This window comes from Pollachius pollachius (genome assembly GCF_949987615.1).
Source record: "Pollachius pollachius genome assembly, chromosome: 16".
Classification (NCBI taxonomy): Eukaryota; Metazoa; Chordata; class Actinopteri; order Gadiformes; family Gadidae; genus Pollachius; species Pollachius pollachius.
Genome location: NC_136949.1, coordinates 2466680 through 2488084, shown reverse-complemented (window position 1 = coordinate 2488084; position 21405 = coordinate 2466680). Strand labels below are relative to the sequence as shown.

The 21405-nt window shown below is 46.5% G+C and overlaps 1 protein-coding gene across 1 annotated transcript; it reads left to right on the top strand.

The window, feature by feature from the left end:
• The first annotated feature begins 479 nt into the window (after positions 1-479).
• On the top strand, positions 480-19381 carry LOC307088284 (adhesion G protein-coupled receptor F5-like). The gene is made up of 20 exons (XM_079754136.1): positions 480-571; positions 1905-2116; positions 3030-3164; positions 3936-4097; positions 4526-4687; positions 4870-5040; positions 5849-5905; positions 5988-6082; positions 7627-7682; positions 8057-8181; positions 8303-8476; positions 8892-9104; positions 11903-12028; positions 13080-13258; positions 15233-15403; positions 15487-16860; positions 16979-17020; positions 17107-17157; positions 17338-17404; positions 17834-19381. Exons 2-20 carry the CDS (start codon positions 1975-1977, stop codon positions 17896-17898), a joined length of 3567 nt encoding a protein of 1188 aa, XP_079610262.1. The 5' UTR covers positions 480-571; positions 1905-1974; the 3' UTR covers positions 17899-19381.
• The last annotated feature ends 2024 nt before the right edge of the window (positions 19382-21405 follow it).

Genomic DNA, 21405 nt, shown 5'->3' with positions numbered 1-21405 from the left:
TCCGCCAGCCGGACTGGCTGGACGCTGTTGAAAGCCCTGGAGAAGTCGAAGAACATGATCCTCACCATGCTCTGCGGCCTCTCCAAGATATTATTATCTATATTGAGTATGGTTCTTTAACACAAACCCTAACTGTATATATTGAGTATGGTTCTTTAACAAACAAAGCCAGACCCTAACCTTGACTATGATAATATGAGGTGTTAAAAAGGAGAACTTCATAAAGGCCTTCCGAGCAGGAGCTGAGAGATCCCAGCTGTGATACAGAGATACGATGGAATCTCTGCTGTACGGCATGCCTACATCTAAGGTTTCTATTGTTTGCTTGTTTGTTTCAGGGCAATAAAAAATGAGGAAGTCAATGAGGGCTGCTCGGGACTTTGTTTTATCAGACAAATGAGGCCTACGATTTATGGTCATTATTACCATGCCAACCTGCTTGTTAGTGGCCCAAGTATGATATCATAGGCATGGGCAGACCTGTCGAACAGGTGTATGACATACCAGAGCAGGTGAGTATCCAGCATCTGCTCTCCCTCACCTCACCCCAGTCCCGGCAGAAGGCAGACAGGTAAGGCTGCTGATGCACTGCTCCTCACGCTATCTCCCAAGACTCACCTTCACTTTGGAATCAGTTGGATTTATCAGGACATATTTTTTCTAAGTTGTATGTTCCTGAATCTTCCATCTGGAATTAACGAAGAACCGTTTTATCATGTGTTTTATATGCTGTGTCTATGTAGGTTATGTCTGCCATGTCCACATCGCAAGTAACACGTTTTAGTTATGATTCTAGGACTATAACAACAAGTGAGTGGGTTTTGAGATGTCTGTGCACAATTTTAGACTGCATACCGTATTTCCCGCACTATAACGCGCACCGGATTATAAGGCGCACCTTCAATGAATGACCTATTTTAGAACTTTTTTCATAAATAGGGCGCACCGGATTATAAGGCGCATAGCATAGAAGATACTGCAGTCAAACGTTTGACTGGGGATGCGTTATGCATCCACTAGATGAAGCTGTGCTAATTGTATAGCTCGTCACGCGCAATGCAACTGTGAGGACGAGTTGCTGCATTTAGCAGATATAAAACTGGAACCTTTATGACAAAAAAGTAAAACACAATTACGCAGTTCCAAACCTTAGATTTTTTAAATATCTTGCAAACGTGAATGATACAAAGTAGAGCATCGCACCCTCGAATCTTGTAGTGTGGCCAGTCTTCCGCCCGATTTCCTGGCTCTGTGATCGTATAGTGTGACCTTCCGTGAGTAAGCGCAGTAAAATGCTGTGTGCACTGACTACAATAGCCGTAATGCTGCAAGCGGTGTGGCTTTATCGTAGTCGTAGTGAAACATGTTATTATTATTATTAAATTGTTTTTATTGGTTTTTCATACTGAAACATTTTGACAGAGCGCCGTTTACAACCAGTATGGATCAACCAATTAACCAATTGATCCATATATAAGGCGCTCCGGATTATAAGGCGCACTGTCGTTTTTTGAGAAAATTACCGGCTTTTAAGTGTGCCTTATAGTGCGGAAAATACGGTAATTACAAATAATGTGATTTTGGCTACAGATGGATTTTATCCAAATATCGAACTATTATCGTCGAGCATCATTGTTAGGATCCTTGGTGTACTTCTGTTCTAGAAGTGGACACGCACATGCACGCACATGCACGCACACGCACACACACACCCACACCCAGACATGCACAAACATACCCATACATGTGTGTAATGTGAGTGTAATGTGTGCCTTTAAAGCACTTTGGGTGTGTTGAAAAGCACTCTATTTATCTATATATTACTACAAACCTATATATAACAGTAATCATCATTACTAACTTCATGATAATCAACATATCATCAATCGTTTTGTTGGTATAAGGAGGACAGACCTGGATCGGGCCAAGTCCCCCCTGGAGTGCTCTCTGGCGCCCCCTAGGAGACGCGCTACCATGGACCCGCTGGACCTGAGGGTGTCCAGGAGCCGCCTGCACCTCCTCCTGCTCCTCCTGCTGGCAGTGCGGCCCAGCGAGGAGCAGGGGCTGGTTCAGATTGAAACCGCTCAAGCTGATGCTGAAAGCACACCAGGCACAAGTAAGGAGAACGCCCCGGTGGCGGTCTGCCGCGAGGCTGGAGGCCTTCTATAGTCCCATCTGCGAGATGAGCCCCAGGTTACCTGTAGACAGCTCCCCCGTTCGCCCTTTGTGCCGCTGACATACCTCCTATCGCCAGAGTGTTCAGCAGATCCCACCGCTGATGTTCTGGTCCACACACGTTGGGACACGCGTGTGAATCCTGGATCAACCGGTTGCTTGGTTATGGCTTCGGCCCACCGGATGTTCGGTCCTCAGCGGGGAAAAGAGCCATTTGTGTTAGGTTGCCCATCGCACACTCATACCGCCGGGAACTGCGCCCTTCATTCTGTGTAAGGGCTGGACGCTGAGGCCACATTCCAGCCGGTTAAATACTTTACCACCCTTGCTCCCCCGTCGGCCCGCTGCCAGGAGCATGAGCTGCAGCTCGCCAACACGGAATCAGAACGGATGGACTGGTTGGTATGCGGGCGTTGGAGAAACGGCCGAGCCAGGGTGGTCGGCGTGGGCGGCCTCATGTTGGACAGAGCATTGATAGCGGCGGGGGGCGGGGGGGTCTGCTGAACACTAGTTTGGAACAGAAGGGATGTCAATGGCCGGCCTAATGTCCGATGTCGGAACGCCCCTACCGCGTGGGGAGGAGGACCGGGGGGGGGGCTGAATGAGGGGGGAGCTGGATGTAAATCATTTACATCCAGCTCCCCCCCCCCCCCCCATCCAGCTCATCCCGACATATACAACGTCCACAGTTGATTCGGCGCACCTTAGCCTTTAACTGATGGTGTCTGGGATGTGGAGGGCTACTGTTTCTGCCAAGGCATGATGTCAGCTGCAAACAATGCCCCTCCCATAGGAGAGTCATGTGCCCCTCCCATAGGAGAGTCACGTGTAACCTGTGGACGTGTGTCTGTTAGGTCCCATTGAATACCTTCTGGAGATTCAAGTCACCACCTCTGATGTGGAGGCGTTCAGAAACCTCCAGAACACCTTGAGGCTCCCCGCAGCCCTCTCTGAGACCAGCAACATCACCGGCCTCAGCACCACCACAGGTGAGCCACACTCAAACCCCCCCCCCACCACACACACACACACACACACGCACACACACACACACACACACACACCACCACAGGTCAGCCGTACTCAACCCCACACTCATCAACAGCACCAGCTCCACCAAAGCCATCTAATAACAAAATAAGCAGGAAGGGGGTTAGGGTGTAGCCACTCATCATAATATATTAAAGAAAGCAGACGTTTTAGTTCAAAGCGACCTATGTGAATTAAGACACACCTCGACAGCGCTGTCAACAAAGCAGCTCATCGGGAGCAGTCAGGGTTATGCACTCATCTAGGAGGGGCTGGGGATCGAACTAGCAACCTTCCAGTTACAAGTCAACCGGATCTACCTCCTGAGCTACTTCTGGGAAGGATCTGATCCGTGCGACTGGCGGTCCAACCCGTCATGTTGATGATTGTTGTCTAAGATGACTCATAATTCACAGGAACCTTTCCGGGTAGATGATGGTGTTGGGAAATGAGGGTGTTTATGGTGCATTGTTTTTACCACTGGTGTCACTGGTTGGGATGATGATGATGATGATGATGATGATGATGATGATGATGATGCCGACAGATTGATTTGGCTGTTCACAGAAGGGGAACTGTCACACACATATATGATTGTGTGCGGTGTACCACGTTTGAAAATTACTATCTTAAAGAAAAGAGGCTACAGATATACTAACAGCTCATAAAGAGCAGAAAGGATGAACAGGGATTCCTCTCTTACGCCCTGTGACATGTTTTATTCTCCTCAGTGTGCGCCCTTGTCGCAGAGCGCTTCCAGTGTGAGTGCGAGAGTACGTTCTTCTGGCCGTTAAGCAGCTGCAAGCAGTATGGACGCTGTGGACAGCAGGAAGCCACCTGTACCTGTCTCACATCCCTGCCTACTGATGGTCTCTTCTGCCAGCCCAGAATCGGTGAGAGCCTGATCACTGAACATTCTCACTATACTTCAACCTTGCCTCATGTTAAAAGACCACTATGTTTTCAAAGGTATTCCCAAGAGTGGCTAGTTGAAGGGGTTTTCTGTGCGTACAAGCAGGCCTGAATGTTCCTTTCGGAGAATCACAGAGGGCGAATGGTCACTGTTTTCTAACAAGAGACGACTGCCTCAAATGATTTTGTAAATCTGTGGATTTAGTACAGCTCTATGATTGCTCCAGATGTGGCGCCGTCCGTTGGACGGTCAATGTTATGTTGATGATGGTCATTGAAGTCGTATTCCTATGACGGAACAGAGCTGAGCTTTGTGTCATCACGACCAAATCGCTTCCCAGTTGCAGTTCTGTCATCAAAGTCGCCAGGTATGTACGTTCAGAATGCCCTCATTTGTCCCCACCTTTAGAATGGCTGTACGAGGTGGAAGTGGGCATCCCTGGTTCCCTGGCGATGGCGGCAGTGTCTCTGGCCATCGCCAGGCCAAAGATTAGAAATATCTCCTTTTCGGGTTATGAGCTCAGCACAGTTCTGCGTCTGTCTGCGTCACAGGCCGTTAACCTCACCACAGGTAAAGGCCTCCACACACCTGCACAGCAAACACCTGTACAGCAACACCTGTACAGCAAATACCTGTACAGCAAACACCTGTACAGCAAACACGTGTTAAGCCAACACCTGTACAGCCAACATCTGTCCTGACGACACGCCTAACTTGTAGCATCACAATGTGTCCGCGTTGTGTTCATTTAGTGTGCACCTCACCAACCAACCGCAGCACGCAGTGCCAGTGTGAGGGGCAGTATGGATGGTCATGTGACCAGTGTGAGACCTATGGCGTGTGCACCAGTGAAGAAACAACAGATCCGTGTGGATGCATCAATGGATTTCCTGCTGATGGACAGCTCTGCCAGCCAATCACAAGTGAGTGTGTTACCTGAGTGGTGCTACGTAGCTAATGCTACCAGGCTAATGCTACGATGGCGTGACCCAAGTAATGCTTCCATGTTAATGCTATCCGTATGAGGGAACTAGAGTGTAACCTGGGCTATGCCATATAGCTAACGCTACCATGCTAAGGCTTGCATATAAATGCTATCCGTATGTTGGAACTAGAGTGTGGTAACTGAGTAATGCGACATAGCTAATGCTACCATGCTAACGTTATCTGAATGGTGTGTCCCATGTACTGCTACATAGCTAATGCTACCATACTAATACTACCTGTGTGGTGTGACCCAAGTAATGCTACCAAGCTAATAACAAATTCTACTTTTTCCATGCACCCTACCTGATGCTAAGTGATTGTTGCTATCAGAGTATCATGACCTGAGTAATCAGATTAGATATGCTACCATGCTAATTATAGCTTGAAAATAGTTCCTGAATGTTGTGACCCGAGTAATGCTACCTAATGATGCTACCTCGCTAATGCTTCCTGAAAGGTGTTACCTCAGGACTGCGACCCGAGTTAAGCAACCTAGCTAATGCTACTTGGCTAATCTTAGCTTTTTAATGCTACCTCGCTAATGCTACCTGACTGGTGTTACCTCAGGACTGCGACCCGAGTAATGCAACCTACTGAGGTACTCGCTAAGCCCCCATTAGTTCCTCATTGCAGCCATTCGGTGGCTGGCCATGTTTTTACTCAATATCCACCAGATGTTCAACACTGATACCATGACAACCGCTGAGTACATGATGCGTCTATGTTCTCTGTTGTGTTCACCAGGCCTCTCTTCGTGTCGTACGACACCGCCTACACCTATGACTGAACCCATTGCTACAGGTATGGCCGGGCCTCGCAGCCTCCTGGTTCTCTGCCAGCGTAGCGTCGTCATGTCCTCACAGTTGCACACACTCTGTTTCAGTGGAGACCAGGCAGCTGAGCCTCACCATGGCCATTGATTTCGAAGAGGCCTTCACAAATCCAGAAAACGACTTCTACAGAACAGTGGAGGGCTCTGTAAGTCTCGGTTTGTGTTTCTTTGCTCGGTTAAGCTGCTTCCTTTGATCACAGAAAGACACTCAGAACTTCTATCCAGAAACTGTACAGTTTGGAGTGGGGTTTGTTGCATGAAGACGTTCATCCTACTAGAAGGACTACAGGGTAACACCTGCTGGCTGATAGACCACATTGCACTCAAACAAATCCACTCATTGGATTTGATTTGAGTGTGAGAAAGCCTTTCAGACACCTAGTACCTACCTCTTTCCAAAGCTCTTAGCCCTAAACCCATTTTTTAAATCACATAATGTTGATTCCATCTGAATCAGTTGGCTCACTGGCTATTTTAAAGTCACTATAAAGTATACTATGACATCAAACAGCTTCTCCATCACACAGCTCAATGTTTTGCTTATCAATAGTATGTAATAGTAATAGTTAAATGTCGACTGGGGCAGCAAGGGGCCGAGGGTGATGCCAAATGTTGAAAAAACGAGACTTTCCAAAGTGACCACCAGGGGGCCCTAGAGCCCCCGGTGACCACCAGAGGGGCCCTAGAGCCCCCGGTGACCACCAGGGGGCCCTAGAGCTCCCGGTGACCACCAGAGGGGCCCTAGAGCTCCCGGTGACCACCAGGGGGCCCTAGAGCTCCCGGTGGCCACCAGGGGGCCCTAGAGCTCCCGGTGACCACCAGGGGGCCCTAGAGCTCAAGAAGTGAATGAAGTGAATGAGTCAACTGAGAGTGAATCAAAGTGACGGTGGATAAGAATAATATAATATTAAATAAACCTTGAACCATGTAAGTGATAATTTTTCACACATACAAATTCATGTTCACTTGTTGAGCGCTACTGTTCAACTCATCTCAGACATTTAAAGCGAGGAATATGTATCTTGGATGCAAAACATTTGTCTGCTTTAATAAATTTAGGCCTATTTAAAATAATTTAAGAGATTGCGGAGGATCAGTGCGATCAAACGCTCCTGTAGCCTCATGCGAGTGGGACTGCGCTTAAGAAGCCCATGCACCGCTCAAACAGACAGATCATCAATTTATAGCATTGAACTCCATTTGGTTCTACACTGCCCCCAGTGGTCAGGCGTGGTGCTACCCTGACTGCTACCCTGTCTATAAAACCTCCGGTAATAGTGATAGGAATAGCGATAAAAACAGTAGTATATCAGTAATTGTAATATTAATAGTGATAGGAACAATAATACATGAGTTCTCGTGATAATCATAGTGTTAACAACAGTGACAACAGTGATGGTTACAGTTATATATAAGTCATTTTGATATAGTGAAGAAAGTGAAAGTAATATTCATGTATTAGTAATAGTAATCGTGATAGTAATATTATCTGATAGTAACATTAATATAGTGTTATAGTGATTGTAATAGGGATGATAGTAATAGATGGTAATATTATCGGATAGTAACATTAATATAGTGTTATAGTAATGTAATAGTGATAATAATATATATATATGAATAATCGTTATTGTAATAGAGACATACTTTTACGTAAGTATAAGACGGATAAGAAAATCTTTTTTCTCAGATCCAAAGGAACAGCCTGAGGGTGGGCTTTACATCGGCCGCCGTGGATCAAGTACGGTATGTCCCGCCTCCTTCTCATGGTCCAATCAATCTTCAGACCTTTGGCTGGTTCTATTTAATCCAATATTTAAAAAAAACAACGACAATGATAATAGTTATGAGGAAATTATATTAATACTCATAATATAACTGGGTCTGGGTTTGTGTGTGGGTGTGTCTCTGTGCGTGTGTGTCTCTGTGTGCTTGTGTGTGTGTCTCTGCCTGTGTGTGTGTGTGTGTGTGTGTGTGTGTGTGTGTGGTGTGCCTGTGCGTGTGCGTGTCTGTTTGTGTGCGTGTGTGTATGCGTGTCTGTGTGTTTGTGTGTGTGTGTCTGTGTACGCGTGCGTATGTGTGTGTGTGTGTGTGTGTGTGTGTGTGTGTGCGTGTCACAGCCGTGGCAGTGTGATCGTTGAGTACACAGTCAGCTCTACGGGTGCGATCCAGGACCAGGCGATCAGGAACCTCAATGATGGACTCGTCTCAGAACTGGGGGCTGACTTCTCAATAGTCACAAATCGTGAGAATGCATTGAATCCCTTTAATACTTAGGTATCTTGTCCCAGGTTTGAAGGGAATATTCATGAAGGAAGTGTTCTTCTCCCCATGTCATCACACAAATATGAACACATCCCCTACAGCACCTCTACGGTTCGAACCGGTGGAGGTGTTCGCTGGGGACCCCGTCAGGGTGTTCTGTGACCGAGCCAATGGGACGGCCTTGACAGGAGAGCCTACGTGGACACGGAACGGGAACGTGCTGACCGCGACAAGCAACCCACTCACATTCAGCCGGCTGTCCCCCAACGACGCTGGTGAGAAATACTACAGCTATCACAAACCACACCACTCTACTGGTAAGAACCTCCCACTAACCCCAGTAACATCAACACTAACCCCTCTACTGGTAAGAACCTCCCACTAACCCCAGTAACATTAACACTAACCCCTCTACTGGTAGTAACCTCCCACTAACCCCAGTAACATTAACACTAACCCCCAAACGACCCTGTGCTGCTCAGCATTAGAAAGTCAGTTTCATCTGATGTTCTCTGAGGTGGTTTAGCGTTCTGAATCATATCTGTGAGGATGTATTTGCCTTTGCTTCATTCTCTTCACATCGTCACATTTAGTACCAAGAAACATCTTCTGGATGGGTATGAAAGGGTCTGCTGTACGACACCACAACCAAGCCTTCATAGCATCTGATCCTGACTGGTTCTTTGGCAGGCTTTTACCGCTGCGTGTATGCAGACGGCTTCCAGGTAACGGGCATCCTGACCGTTAATCCGAGGCCTCAGCTGAACCTGAAGCCCCTCAGCAGGAGCGTGGGGTGCGAGGCGGGCCGGCTCAGCGAGGTCGAGCTGGAGTGCTGCGTCCAGAGTCCCTACAATGTCCAACTGAATGATGCGACCCTAACATCCCAAGAAACAATCCAACCAGGTACAGGAGCAAGAGGCTACATTAGCTTAGCATATGGTGCTAGGCTAAAGTAATACCCCAACCAGGTACAGGAGCAAGAGGCTACATTAGCTTAGCATATGGTGCTAGGCTAAAGTAATATCATAACCAGGTACAACAGCAAGAGGCTACATTAGCTTAGCATATGGTGCTAAGCTAAAGTAATATCATAACCAGGTACAAGAGCAAGAGGCTACATTAGCTTAGCATATGGTGCTAGGCTAAAGTAATATCATAACCAGGTACAAGAGCAAGAGGCTACATTAGCTTAGCATATGGTGCTAGGCTAAAGTAATACCCCAACCAGGTACAGGAGCAAGAGGCTAGAATTAGCTTAGCATATGGTGCTAGGCTAAAGTTCTACCAGATCAGGTACAAGAGCAAGAGGCTAAATTAGCTTAGCATATGTTGCTAGGCTAAAGTACTAGCCCAACCAGGTACAGGAGCAAGAGGCTACATTGGCTTAGCATATTTTGCTAAGCTAAAGTAATAGGCCAACCAGGTACAGGAGCAAGAGGCTACATTAACTTAGCAGATGGTAATAGGCTAAAGTAATACCCCAACCAGGTACAGGAGCAATAGGCTATATTAGCTTAGCGTATGGTGCTAGGCTAAAGAAATACCCCAACCAGGTATAAGAGCAAGAGGCTACATTAGCTTAGCATATGGTGCTAGGCTAAAGTAATACCCCAACCAGGTACAGGAGCAAGAGGCTACATTAGCTTGGCATATGGTGCTAGGCTAAAGTAATACCCCAACCAGGTACAGGAGCAAGAGGCTAGAATTAGCTTAGCATATGGTGCTAGGCTAAAGTTCTACCAGATCAGGTACAAGAGCAAGAGGCTAAATTAGCTTAGCATATGGTGCTAGGCTAAAGTACTAGCCCAACCAGGTACAGGAGCAAGAAACTACATTGGCTTAGCATATTTTGCTAGGCTAAAGTAATACCCCAACCAGATACAGGAGCAAGAGGCTAGAATTAGCTTAGCAGATGGTAATAGGCTAAAGTAATACCCCAACCAGGTACAGGAGCAAGAGGCTACATTAGCTTGGCATATGGTGCTAAGCTAAAGTAATATCATAACCAGGTACAAGAGCAAGAGGCTACATTAGCTTGGCATATGGTGCTAGGCTAAAGTAATACCCCAACCAGGTACAGGAGCAAGAGGCTACATTAGCTTAGCATATGGTGCTAGGCTAAAGTAATATCATAACCAGGTACAAGAGCAAGAGGCTACATTAGCTTAGCATATGGTGCTAAGCTAAAGTAATATCATAACCAGGTACAAGAGCAAGAGGCTACATTAGCTTAGCATATGGTGCTAGGCTAAAGTAATACCCCAACCAGGTACAGGAGCAAGAGGCTAGAATTAGCTTAGCATATGGTGCTAGGCTAAAGTTCTACCAGATCAGGTACAAGAGCAAGAGGCTAAATTAGCTTAGCATATGTTGCTAGGCTAAAGTACTAGCCCAACCAGGTACAGGAGCAAGAAGCTACATTGGCTTAGCATATTTTGCTAGGCTAAAGTAATAGGCCAACCAGGTACAGGAGCAAGAGGCTACATTAACTTAGCAGATGGTAATAGGCTAAAGTAATACCCCAACCAGGTACAGGAGCAATAGGCTATATTAGCTTAGCGTATGGTGCTAGGCTAAAGAAATACCCCAACCAGGTATAAGAGCAAGAGGCTACATTAGCTTAGCATATGGTGCTAAGCTAAAGTAATATCACAACCAGGTATAAGAGCAAGAGGCTACATTAGCTTAGCATATGGTGCTAGGCTAAAGTAATACCCCAACCAGATACAGGAGCAAGAGGCTACATTAGCTTAGCATATGGTGCTAGGCTAAAGTACTACCAGATCAGGTACAAGAGCAAGAGGCTAAATTAGCTTAGCATATGTTGCTAGGCTAAAGTACTAGCCCAACCAGGTACAGGAGCAAGAGGCTTCATTGGCTTAGCATATTTTGCTAGGCTAAAGTAATAGGCCAACCAGGTACCGGAGCAAGAGGCTACATTAACTTAGCATATGGTAATAGGCTAAAGTAATACCCCAACCAGGTACAGGAGCAATAGGCTACATTAGCTTAGCATATGGTGTTAGGCTAAAGAAATACCCCAACCAGATACAGGAGCAAGAGGCTAACTTAGCTTAGCATATGGTGCTAGGCTGAAGTAACACACCAACCAGGTACAGGAGAAAGAGGCTACATTAGCTTAGCATATGTTGCTAGGCTAAAGTACTAGCCCAACCAGGTACAGGAGCAAACGGCTACATTGACTTAGCATACTTTGCTAGGCTAAAGTAATAGGCCAACCAGGTACAGGAGCAAGAGGCTACATTACCTTAGCATATTTTGCTAGGCTATAGTTGTAGCCAAATATGCGACATTATTTGTGCTAGGGTATAGGCCTAGCCAATGGCAGTACACACTGAGGAAGGAAAGATAGTACATTAGCTTAGCCTACGGTGCAAGCTCACGATACAGTGCTCAGTTTGGGGAGATGCTACATTAGCTTAGCTTACGGTACTAGCTCACGATACAGTACTCAGTGGGGGGAGATGCTACATTAGCTTAGCTTACGGTACTAGCTCACGATACAGTACTCAGTGGGGGGAGATGCTACATTAGCTCTACAGTGAATATTGAGTATAGACAATTCAAATCCAACAAAAGTAAACTACAATATAAATGTAAAGTATAATAATAATACTATAGTACAATACTAATATATGCAGAGCATAATTATATGTGTTATCCACGGCGTTTGATTTCAGGCAACATAAAGTGCAACCGTTACAACTACAACAGGTCCTGTGAGGACACAACAGTGCAGCTCACCTGCCAGGAGGCCGTCTACCCACAGTTCAACAGGGCCCTGACTCTGACCTTCTCCACTGCCGGTTAGTATCACAGAACCCCAGGTGACCAGGCCTCTACCTCAGCCGGTTAGTAACACTGACCTCCAGGTGACCAGGCCTTTACCTCAGCCGGTTAGTAGCACTGACCTCCAGGTGACCAGACCTCTACCTCAGCCGGTTAGTAGCACTGACCTCCAGGTGACAGTCTGTGTAAAGTCAGTTTAACCTGTACAGTCTGTGTAAAGTCAGTTTAACCTGTACAGTCTGTGTAGTCAGTTTAACCTGTACAGTCTGTGTAAAGTCAGTTTAACCTGTACAGTCTGTGTAAAGTCAGTTTAACCTGTACAGTCTGTGTAAAGTCAGTTTAACCTGTACAGTCTGTGCAAAGTCAGTTTAACCTGTACAGTCTGTGCAGTCAGTTTAACCTGTACAGTCTGTGTAAAGTCAGTTTAACCTGTACAGTCTGTGTAAAGTCAGTTTAACCTGTACAGTCTGTGCTAAGCCAGTTTAACCTGTACAGCCTTGGTTAAGTCAGTTTAACCTGTACAGTCTGTGTAAAGTCAGTTTAACCTGTACAGTCTGTGCAAAGTCAGTTTAACCTGTAGTCTGTGTAAAGTCAGTTTAACCTGTACAGCCTTGGTTAAGTCAGTTTAACCTGTAGTCTGTGTAAAGTCAGTTTAACCTGTACAGTCTGTGTAAAGTCAGTTTAACCTGTACAGTCTGATAAGTCAGTTTAACCTGTATTCTATATGGTCTATGCTAAGTCACTTTAACCTGTGTTACATAGTCAATGCGTAGTCCCTTTAACCTGTTATATGCAGTCTGTCTTAAGTCAGTTTAACCTGTAACCATTATATAGTAGGTTAAGTCAGTTCAACCTGTATTATATACGGTCTATGCTGTCAGTTCAACCTGTATTATATACGGTCTATGTTAAGTCAGTTTAACCTGTATTATATATGGTCTATGTTAAGTCAGTTTAGTCTGTATTTTATAGTAGGTCAAGTCAGTTTAACCTGTTTTATACAGTCTGTGTTAAGTCGGTTTAAGTTGTACCTCCGTTGGGACTGACGCAGCGCCCGTCTTTCCGCAGTTTTCCGCTGTGGGGACGAGGTCTTTGGGGACGGACAGCTGGGGGACGAGGCGGTGACGGGCTGCAGGCCGGACGAGGTGGGGAACAGGACAGCCGAATGCCAGACCAACGGGACCTGGGTGCCCCTACAGGACAACTGCGTCCTGAGCGTGCTCAACAACCTGCTGCAAGAGGCTGAGGTGATCCCCTTACCTTAACCTTACCTTACCTTACCTGAACTCATATTCTCTATTCACTGTAACATGAACTCAAAATAACCTTAACATGAACGCAGAATTATCATGACACTAACCCCCAAATAACCGTAACATATCGAGTCTATGTGTGTGTAATAGCACCCTTATGTTAGACCGTAATTATGGTACCATTGCACTCCTAACCGTCCCTAGGTCAGTGATGCCCTCTCTGTGTGGGCTGGGGCAGGGGTCTTCAATTAAAATTGAACAAGGTCCAGTTACTAAAAATTCCTTCCAAGAAAGGTCTGAACCTCTAACCTACCACGTCCTAATAGCCTACTTTTGTCAAATACAATCAACACGGCATATTTCCTTATAATTATCCTTATAATTTCAAGTAAGACAAAGTAACGCATATTAACATTTCAAGTAAACAAAACAGGTACATTAGGCCTGCATTTCAAGTAAACATAAAAAGTGCATAAGGCCTACATGTCAAGTAAGTAGAACAGGAACACTAGGCCTACACTTCAAATAAACACAAAGTGCATGAGGCCTACATTTCAAGTAAGGAAAACAGGTACCCCATCTGTAGTGACTGAGACAACCTTTGTTAGATCAATCCCCCTCTTTGACAGCATCTCCTTAATAGCCTCATAAATATCTTCTCGTCTTGTGTGTCTTAAGTGGTGTTAGACCCACTTGACACACACAAGACGTGTGTGTCTTGTGTGTGTCTTAAGGTCCTCACAGATCTTTCTTGTTTATGAAAAGTCGCACATAAACCAAAAGCTGGGCATTATCCGTTACATCTGAAGAATCATCAATGGCTAAGGATGGGGCACTCTGAACAGCCGCATCAAGCTGTGACAGTGCGTCATCTGATAACATTTCGTATTTTCTCGTTGTCGTTGCAGGGATTTGGGATTTGCTTTATTTTTGCACACAATTCATCCCTTTGTTTACCTTCAAGTAACGTCTCGGCAGCGGCGGTCAAGCGCTCCTTCACAACAGTCGCGTCACTGAAAGTTTTTTTAATGTTGCCCCAAAATCCATGCAATCTTAAGTGAGCATTCATTTACACGTTGCTAGCCTGTAAATGAGTGTGTGAAGACTCGAGTAGACCTCTCATAGTGAGCTCTCAGCTCGGATATTTTCCACGCTCTTACTTCTGGCTTCTGAGGATACTTTTCCTCGAAGGATCTGTGTTTGGATTCATAATGCCGCTTAATATTCACGCTTTTTATCAGCGCCACGGTTTCAACACATAAAAGACACAACAAAGGTTTAGTACAGCCTTGCGGGATAATGAACATGTATTGGTCAGTCCATTAATCTTTAAAATGTCTGTTTTCGTGGTCAACTTTCCTAATTTTCGAGCAAGCCATTTTCTCATTCCAAATCGCTCTTCCGGTAAACAAACGATTTGATTGGCTATATTTTGAGTGACGCTATTACGCACATGCCGTGACAGACGGAGGGAGGGGGGGAGTTCGGTGAGTGCATGAGCTTTGCTCTGTGAAGATCATTACTTTTTGCTGTTTTTATGCTGTACTACGGACTATTCTGCCTTTCAATTTGTATTTCAGTGAGAAATGTCTTTATTAACATAATCATGCTTTGTATAGTGAAATATAAAAAAAAAAAAAATCATAAAAAAAAAAGAAATCGCATTATTTTAAATTGGTCATGGGTCCGGATAGGACCGTCACTTGGTCCGGAACGGGACCGCGGTCCACCGTTTGGAGATGCCTGGGCTAGGGGATGTAGTGCAGTCCCACTGAATGTTGCTGTGATAAAGGGCTATACTAATAATGTTGAAGGTTGACCAGTCTAATATTAACCCCAAAACCCAGACTAGACTCTCACATCCATCCTTCCATGTATGGCTAAATGTGTCGCCTTCTTCCAATGGAAGTAAGACATCGTGGGCTTTATTCTACAGTGGATGTAAAGATGTTTTGTTTCTTGCTCCAGAACCTGGATGTAGGTACCTTCCCACAGTTTGTGGCCGACCTCAGCGTTGCGACCGTGAACAACACAGACAGGGTGTCGGAATCTCCAGCCAACATCCACACCATCGTCACCATCTTCACACGTCTGGCAAACGTCTCGCAGAACCTGCTCATCAACGTGACCCTCATGACGGTATGGTGTAAACTCAAGGCCTTATGATCCGTTATCGAGCTTTGCCCGCTGCTGAACAAGCTCGCTCTTTGTTTTGTTTGAAGGGCATTCTGGAGACAGCAGATGTTCTCGTCGACGATCAATCCAGGGGTGCCTGGAACACCCTGAACACTGACTTCACAGGAACAAACAACTTGTCATCAACACCTGAACTCATTGAAACTACGAGCGACAGCTCAGCCTTCCTGGCTTCCATCGAGGTGATGTCAGACTCCCTGACGGACGATCCCGACTTCTTCATCTTCACAGAGCGGATCACCTTAAACAGAAGCAGATTTTCTGGATCTTTTAGTGCCAATCTCTCCTTGGTGGCGTTGGAACTACCGGGACCGCACCAGGATAACAGCTTCATCACCACCATCAACTTCAACTCCCTGGACAACGTCCTCCTCCCCTCCAACGCCAGCGGTGCCAACACCACCAACGTCATCAACGCCAACGTGCTTCTGGTCAATTCCAACAGCAGCGTCGACAACGTGACGTTCATCTTCGACATCCTCGACCAGAATCTGACGAGTCCTCAGTGTGTCTTCTGGAACTTCAGCCTGCTGGACAACGAGGGGGCATGGGACGGCACGGGCTGTACGGCGGTGGTCTCAGACGCCGAAACTGTCACCTGCAACTGCAACCATCTCACCTCCTTCTCCATCCTCATGTCTCCGTCCAGCCCGAGGTCACCCATCCTGGATTACATCACCTACATCGGCGTGGGCATATCCCTGCTGTCATTGGTGATCTGTCTCATCATTGAAGCCATCATCTGGAGGAAGATAAACAGGAACTCCACCTCCTATCTACGACACACGTGCATAGTGAACATCGCCGTGTCCCTGCTGATAGCCAACATCTGGTTCATCATTGGTGCCGTCATTTCAGACGCAGATTCTGAGAACCCTCCAGCCTGCTTCGCAGTCACCTTCTTCATCCACTTCTTCTACCTGTCTCTGTTCTTCTGGATGCTGATGTCGGGGCTGCTGCTGCTCTACCGCACCGTCAGCGTGTTCGGGGGCGGCCTGTCTGACGGGGGCATGGTGGCCGTGGGCTTCTCCGTGGGCTACGGCGCTCCGCTCCTCATCGCGATCATCACCATCGCGGTGACGGCTCCCAACAACGTGTACTTCAGGCCCTTGGGCGTCTGCTGGCTGAACTGGTACGAGTCGATGGCACTGCTGGCGTTTGTGATCCCGGCGCTATTGATCGTGGTCATCAACCTGGTGATCCTGGCAGTGGTGTTGTACAAGATGCTCCGCAGTCAGAGCATGGGCAACTCGGACAGAAGCAGCCTGCTGGTCATTGTCCGCAGCCTGGCCGTCCTCACGCCCTTCTTCGGGACCACCTGGGGTCTGGGCGTAGGAACGATGACCAACCCTGAGGTCTTTGGCATCCATGTTACCTTCGCCCTCTTCAACTCACTGCAGGTAAACGCACAGCGGAACCTGCAAAACTCCTCAATACATCGCTCACCATGTGTTAAATCTGATCCATTATTATGGTCAACATGTTTGATGAAATGTTGTCTCTATCTTCTTAACAAAGGGTTTCTTCATCTTGGTGTTTGGAACTCTGCTGGACGCAAAGGTACGACCGGTCGTTACACAGATGTTCATGTCACTGGATGTTCCTGAAAAAGGTGTTTCTTTAATCTTCTTGTTTTGGATTCCCAGGTCCGGTCGGCGCTGAAGGCGTACACGAGCACAGGGACCAGTGGCACACAGGTCAGAACTACAGCGCTATGTTCTGTTCTGTGTTCTTAATTTCCATCCCATAACCCGCCACGTTCTCAGTTCTCTAGTTTCATAAAAGAACAATGTTCTCCATTCTGTGGTCTCATAACAGACCAACATTCTCCGTTCTCTAGTCTCATAACAGACCAATGTTCTCTCTTTGTTCTCCAGAGTACTTCAGCCGGGCCGTCGTCTTCCGGTGGACTGGGGTTCCTACGCAACTTGGGCAGAAGAAGAGGTGAGAATGGTTCCTTTATTTGAGCATGTTCTAAACTATGGGTTTGTCTCACGGCAAATTATCTCAGGATCCAGTCATGATCCATCAGACCCTCTGTAGACCTTCAGAGAGGTCTGATTACAGTGGTATCGGGGATCCTTTCTTAAACAGGATTACAGAGGAGGACCATTTCTTGTGCTCGAACTCTGGTTGGCTCCCACAGACTTACATATTGGATCCAGAAATGTAAAAGTTAAGGAACCCCTGCTCTATCTTAATCATAGCGGTTCTGCCTTCTGGTTTATCATCAGAGCAGTAGTCAGTGTTTTCAGTAGTCAGAGCAGGAGCCCAGAGGCCTCAGAGATTCAGATTCAAATGAAAGCGTTGGACTGCAGAAGGTCTGCCGCATTGGTTCTACTGTATTATGTTATATTCTATGGTTTCTTTCAGGTTACAATCTAAGCTCTTCAGCTCCAGTGAGCACATCTCGAGAGGCTGCATCTTACAGCACTTGACACCTCACAGCCAATCAGAACAGCAGCTGACGCTTCCCGGCCAATCAGAACAGCAGCTGATGCCTCCCGGCCAACCAGGACATCTGGAGGGACTGATCCTAACCACACCTGACGCCTCCCGGCCAGTTAGAACATGCCCCTGTGTGAACAATACAATCATACTTATAAATCGTTGTCGTTCTTAAAGGTCCCATGACACGCCACCAGGTGTGGTGTGATTAGACGGTACAAGCCGTTTTGGAAATCTGCCCCTTATGACATCACAGGTGGGCGTGTCCACCTATGTGTGACGGATAGATGAGCAACGTTTGCTACAGTCCACTGGGTAGGCTGGCAGACTAATCTATCCAGCACACATCTAGGTGGACACGCCCACCTGTGATGTCATAAGGGGCCGATTTCCAAAACGGCTCGTAACGGCTAATCACACCACACCTGGTGGCATGTCATGGGACCTTTTAAAAGAACATTCTACTATCAATCAATTGAAATGATGGCGTCGTGCTATTAAGACATCCTTGATTCACCACCAAACATTAATCTGCAATGTCTGCTGAACAAAGAACCTCAAACGCACGTTGGGAGGCACCTGTGTTCGAGCGCACAACAGGAAATGGTTGGCTTCCTGTCCCCTTATCCGTCTCCGTACCGTAGCGGCTTGAAATCCACTACCTTCAAATAAAATACTTTTTATGTTTATTGTTGTCATTGTGCTGTTAATGCCAGTTGTTCTCCTGTGTGTTTGTGAGTGTGTGCGTTTGTGTGTTGACGGTTAAGTCGTATATATAACTTTCTTTATGTGGCGAAGGTTCCCACCAGAGTCCGTGCGGTCAGGAATCAGACCAGGAGCTCAGAGGGCCCTTGAGAGCCGGATTCTAACGCACATGTGGAAGCAGCACATAAACAAGAGAAGGGGCTGGGAAGAGGAGAGACCCAGTGACCACATTACCCTCCATGGGAGAAGAACTCCCATCCTACTGGGTTTCACTGGCTATTATTGTATTCTAGGGTATCTGCTAGATTCTACTGGATTCAAATGGTTCTACTGCCTATTATTGTATTCTGCTGGGTTCTACTGCCTATTATTGTATTATATTGTATTCTGCTGGGTTCTATTGTATTCTATGTTATTCTACTAGGATGTTTTGTATTCTTCTGTATTCTACTTGGTTCTCCTTGGTTTTATAGTATTATACAGTATTCTACTGTATTATATTCTCTATGGGTCTAGTATTCTGAAATCATTATACTAAGACAACATATTGCATGTCTTTATACAAAGTCTCTATATACACTTTATAAAATACTGGTTATTTATAAAATGGCATTCATTATCATATATTTATATATATAAATATATATTCAATATTAAACCATTGGATGCAGCTGCGATGCATGTATAATGCAGTACACGTGTTTTGGTATAATATACGGATGGCTGTTGCTATTTGTGTGGCTGATACAATTAAATGCTTTACAAGTTGGTAGTTTCGGTTCTGATTTTCTATTTTTGCAGCATATAAATGTAGTGTTACCTCAGAAGAATCTGTGATGAAACCCGAGGCTCTCCTTGTGTGATCTGCGGAGGGCAACTCAGAGCTCCCATGTAAAACAAACGCTTTGTTTGTCTTAACCAAATGCGCCTGATGCCGTCTGATTAGCCGACTGACAGAAGCCATCAGTCAAATGTGAGCTGAGGACAGAACGCAAAACCACCAACCAAACAACGCCACCGGACAGGGGAGCTAGGAGGAGTTAGGAGGAGCTAGGAGGAGCTAGGAGGAGCTAGGTGGAGATAGGAGGAGCTAGGAGGAGCTACGAGGAGCTACGAGGAGCTAGGTGGAGATAGGAGGAGCTAGGAGGAGCTAGGTGGAGCTAGGAGGAGCTAGGTGGAGCTAGGAGGAGCTAGGTGGAGATAGGAGGAGATAGGAGGAGCTAGGAGGAGCTAGGTGGAGCTAGGAGGAGCTAGGAGGAGCTAGGTGGAGCTAGGAGGAGCTAGGAGGAGCTAGGTGGAGATAGGAGGAGATAGGAGGAGCTACGAGGAGAAAGGAGGAGCTACGAGGAGATAGGAGGAGCTACGAGGAGCTAGGAGGAGCTACGAGGAGCTAGGAGGAGCTACGAGGAGCTAGGAGGAGATAGGAGGAGCTACAAGGAGCTAGGAGGAGCTAGTTGGAGCTAGGAGGAGATAGGAGGAGCTAGGTGGCGCTAGGTGTAATAAGGAGGAGCTAGTTGGAGCTAGGAGGAGATAGGAGGAGCTAGGTGGTGCTAGCTGTAGCAAGGAGGAGCTAGTTGGAGCTAGGAGGAGCTAGTTGGAGCTAGGAGGAGCTAGGTGAAGATAGGTGGAGCTAGGCAGACTGAGAGAGGGTCATGTACCGGGTTTTTCCTCTCTTTTGAAAGCCAATTTCCACTCATTCTGCCTGTGAGCTGTATATACCAGGTGAGAGTCCCTGGAGCGAGACTGAGAAGAGGAGGAAGAGAAGAACAAGAAAGAGGATACAACAGAGAGGACACAACGGAGGTTTTTAAAGAATCATTTCACAAAGCAATATCCAAAACGGATCCGAAACATGTATCCCTCTACCAGACGTCCCGGCCTCTCTCCTCCCAACCCATGTCACCGATAGGCTGGCACTCTACCTCCGTCTTGCTCACCCTGGCCTTGCTAGGAAGTCCCGCCCTCTGTCTTGCCCAAGAACGCACATTTGAAGTGCCACACGCCAGGCATCTAATCAGGACTAGTTGGGAATAAAGAGGTTTAAATAGGTGTAGTTAGGTAACTAGGTATTAGGAGGGGTGGCAAGCTGTAAAGAGGTTGTGGGTAATCAGATTTTCTTAGTGCTCGGAACGACAACGTTCGGCATCTCGGGAGCTTCAGTTCTCCTCGTTATCTCATGAATATCAGATGTGATTGATGATATTCCCAGATTAGTCCCAGTGTGCTGCCCTGGGGCGATGAAGCCTGGGAGTCAGACCTGTGGGAGGGGGGGACGGCATGTCTTTTGGGGTGAACCCGGTGGTCAGGTCCTCCCAGGGGGCTGGGAGTTAGAGGTGCTGAGAGAACGTCTGTATGGTGACGTCACCAAAGGAATCAGAGGTTAGCTGGGTGGGGTTAGGTGTAGTTTAGTGTAGTAAGGTGTAGCTAGGTATAAAGAGGAATCAGAGGTTAGCTGGGTGGGGTTAGGTGTAGTTTAGTGTAGTAAGGTGTAGCTAGGTATAAAGAGGAATCAGAGGTTAGCTGGGTGGGGTTAGGTGTAGTTTAGTGTAGTAAGGTGTAGCTAGGTATAAAGAGGTGTAGATAGTTGTAGCTTGGTGTGGTTAGGTGTAGTTTAGTGTAGTAAGGTGTAGCTAGGTATAAAGAGGAATCAGAGGTTAGCTAGGGGGGGTTAGGTGTAGTTTAGTGTAGTAAGGTGTAGCTAGGTATAAAGAGGTGTAGATAGTTGTAGCTTGGTGTGGTTAGGTGTAGTTTAGTGTAGTAAGGTGTAGCTAGGTATAAAGAGGAATCAGAGG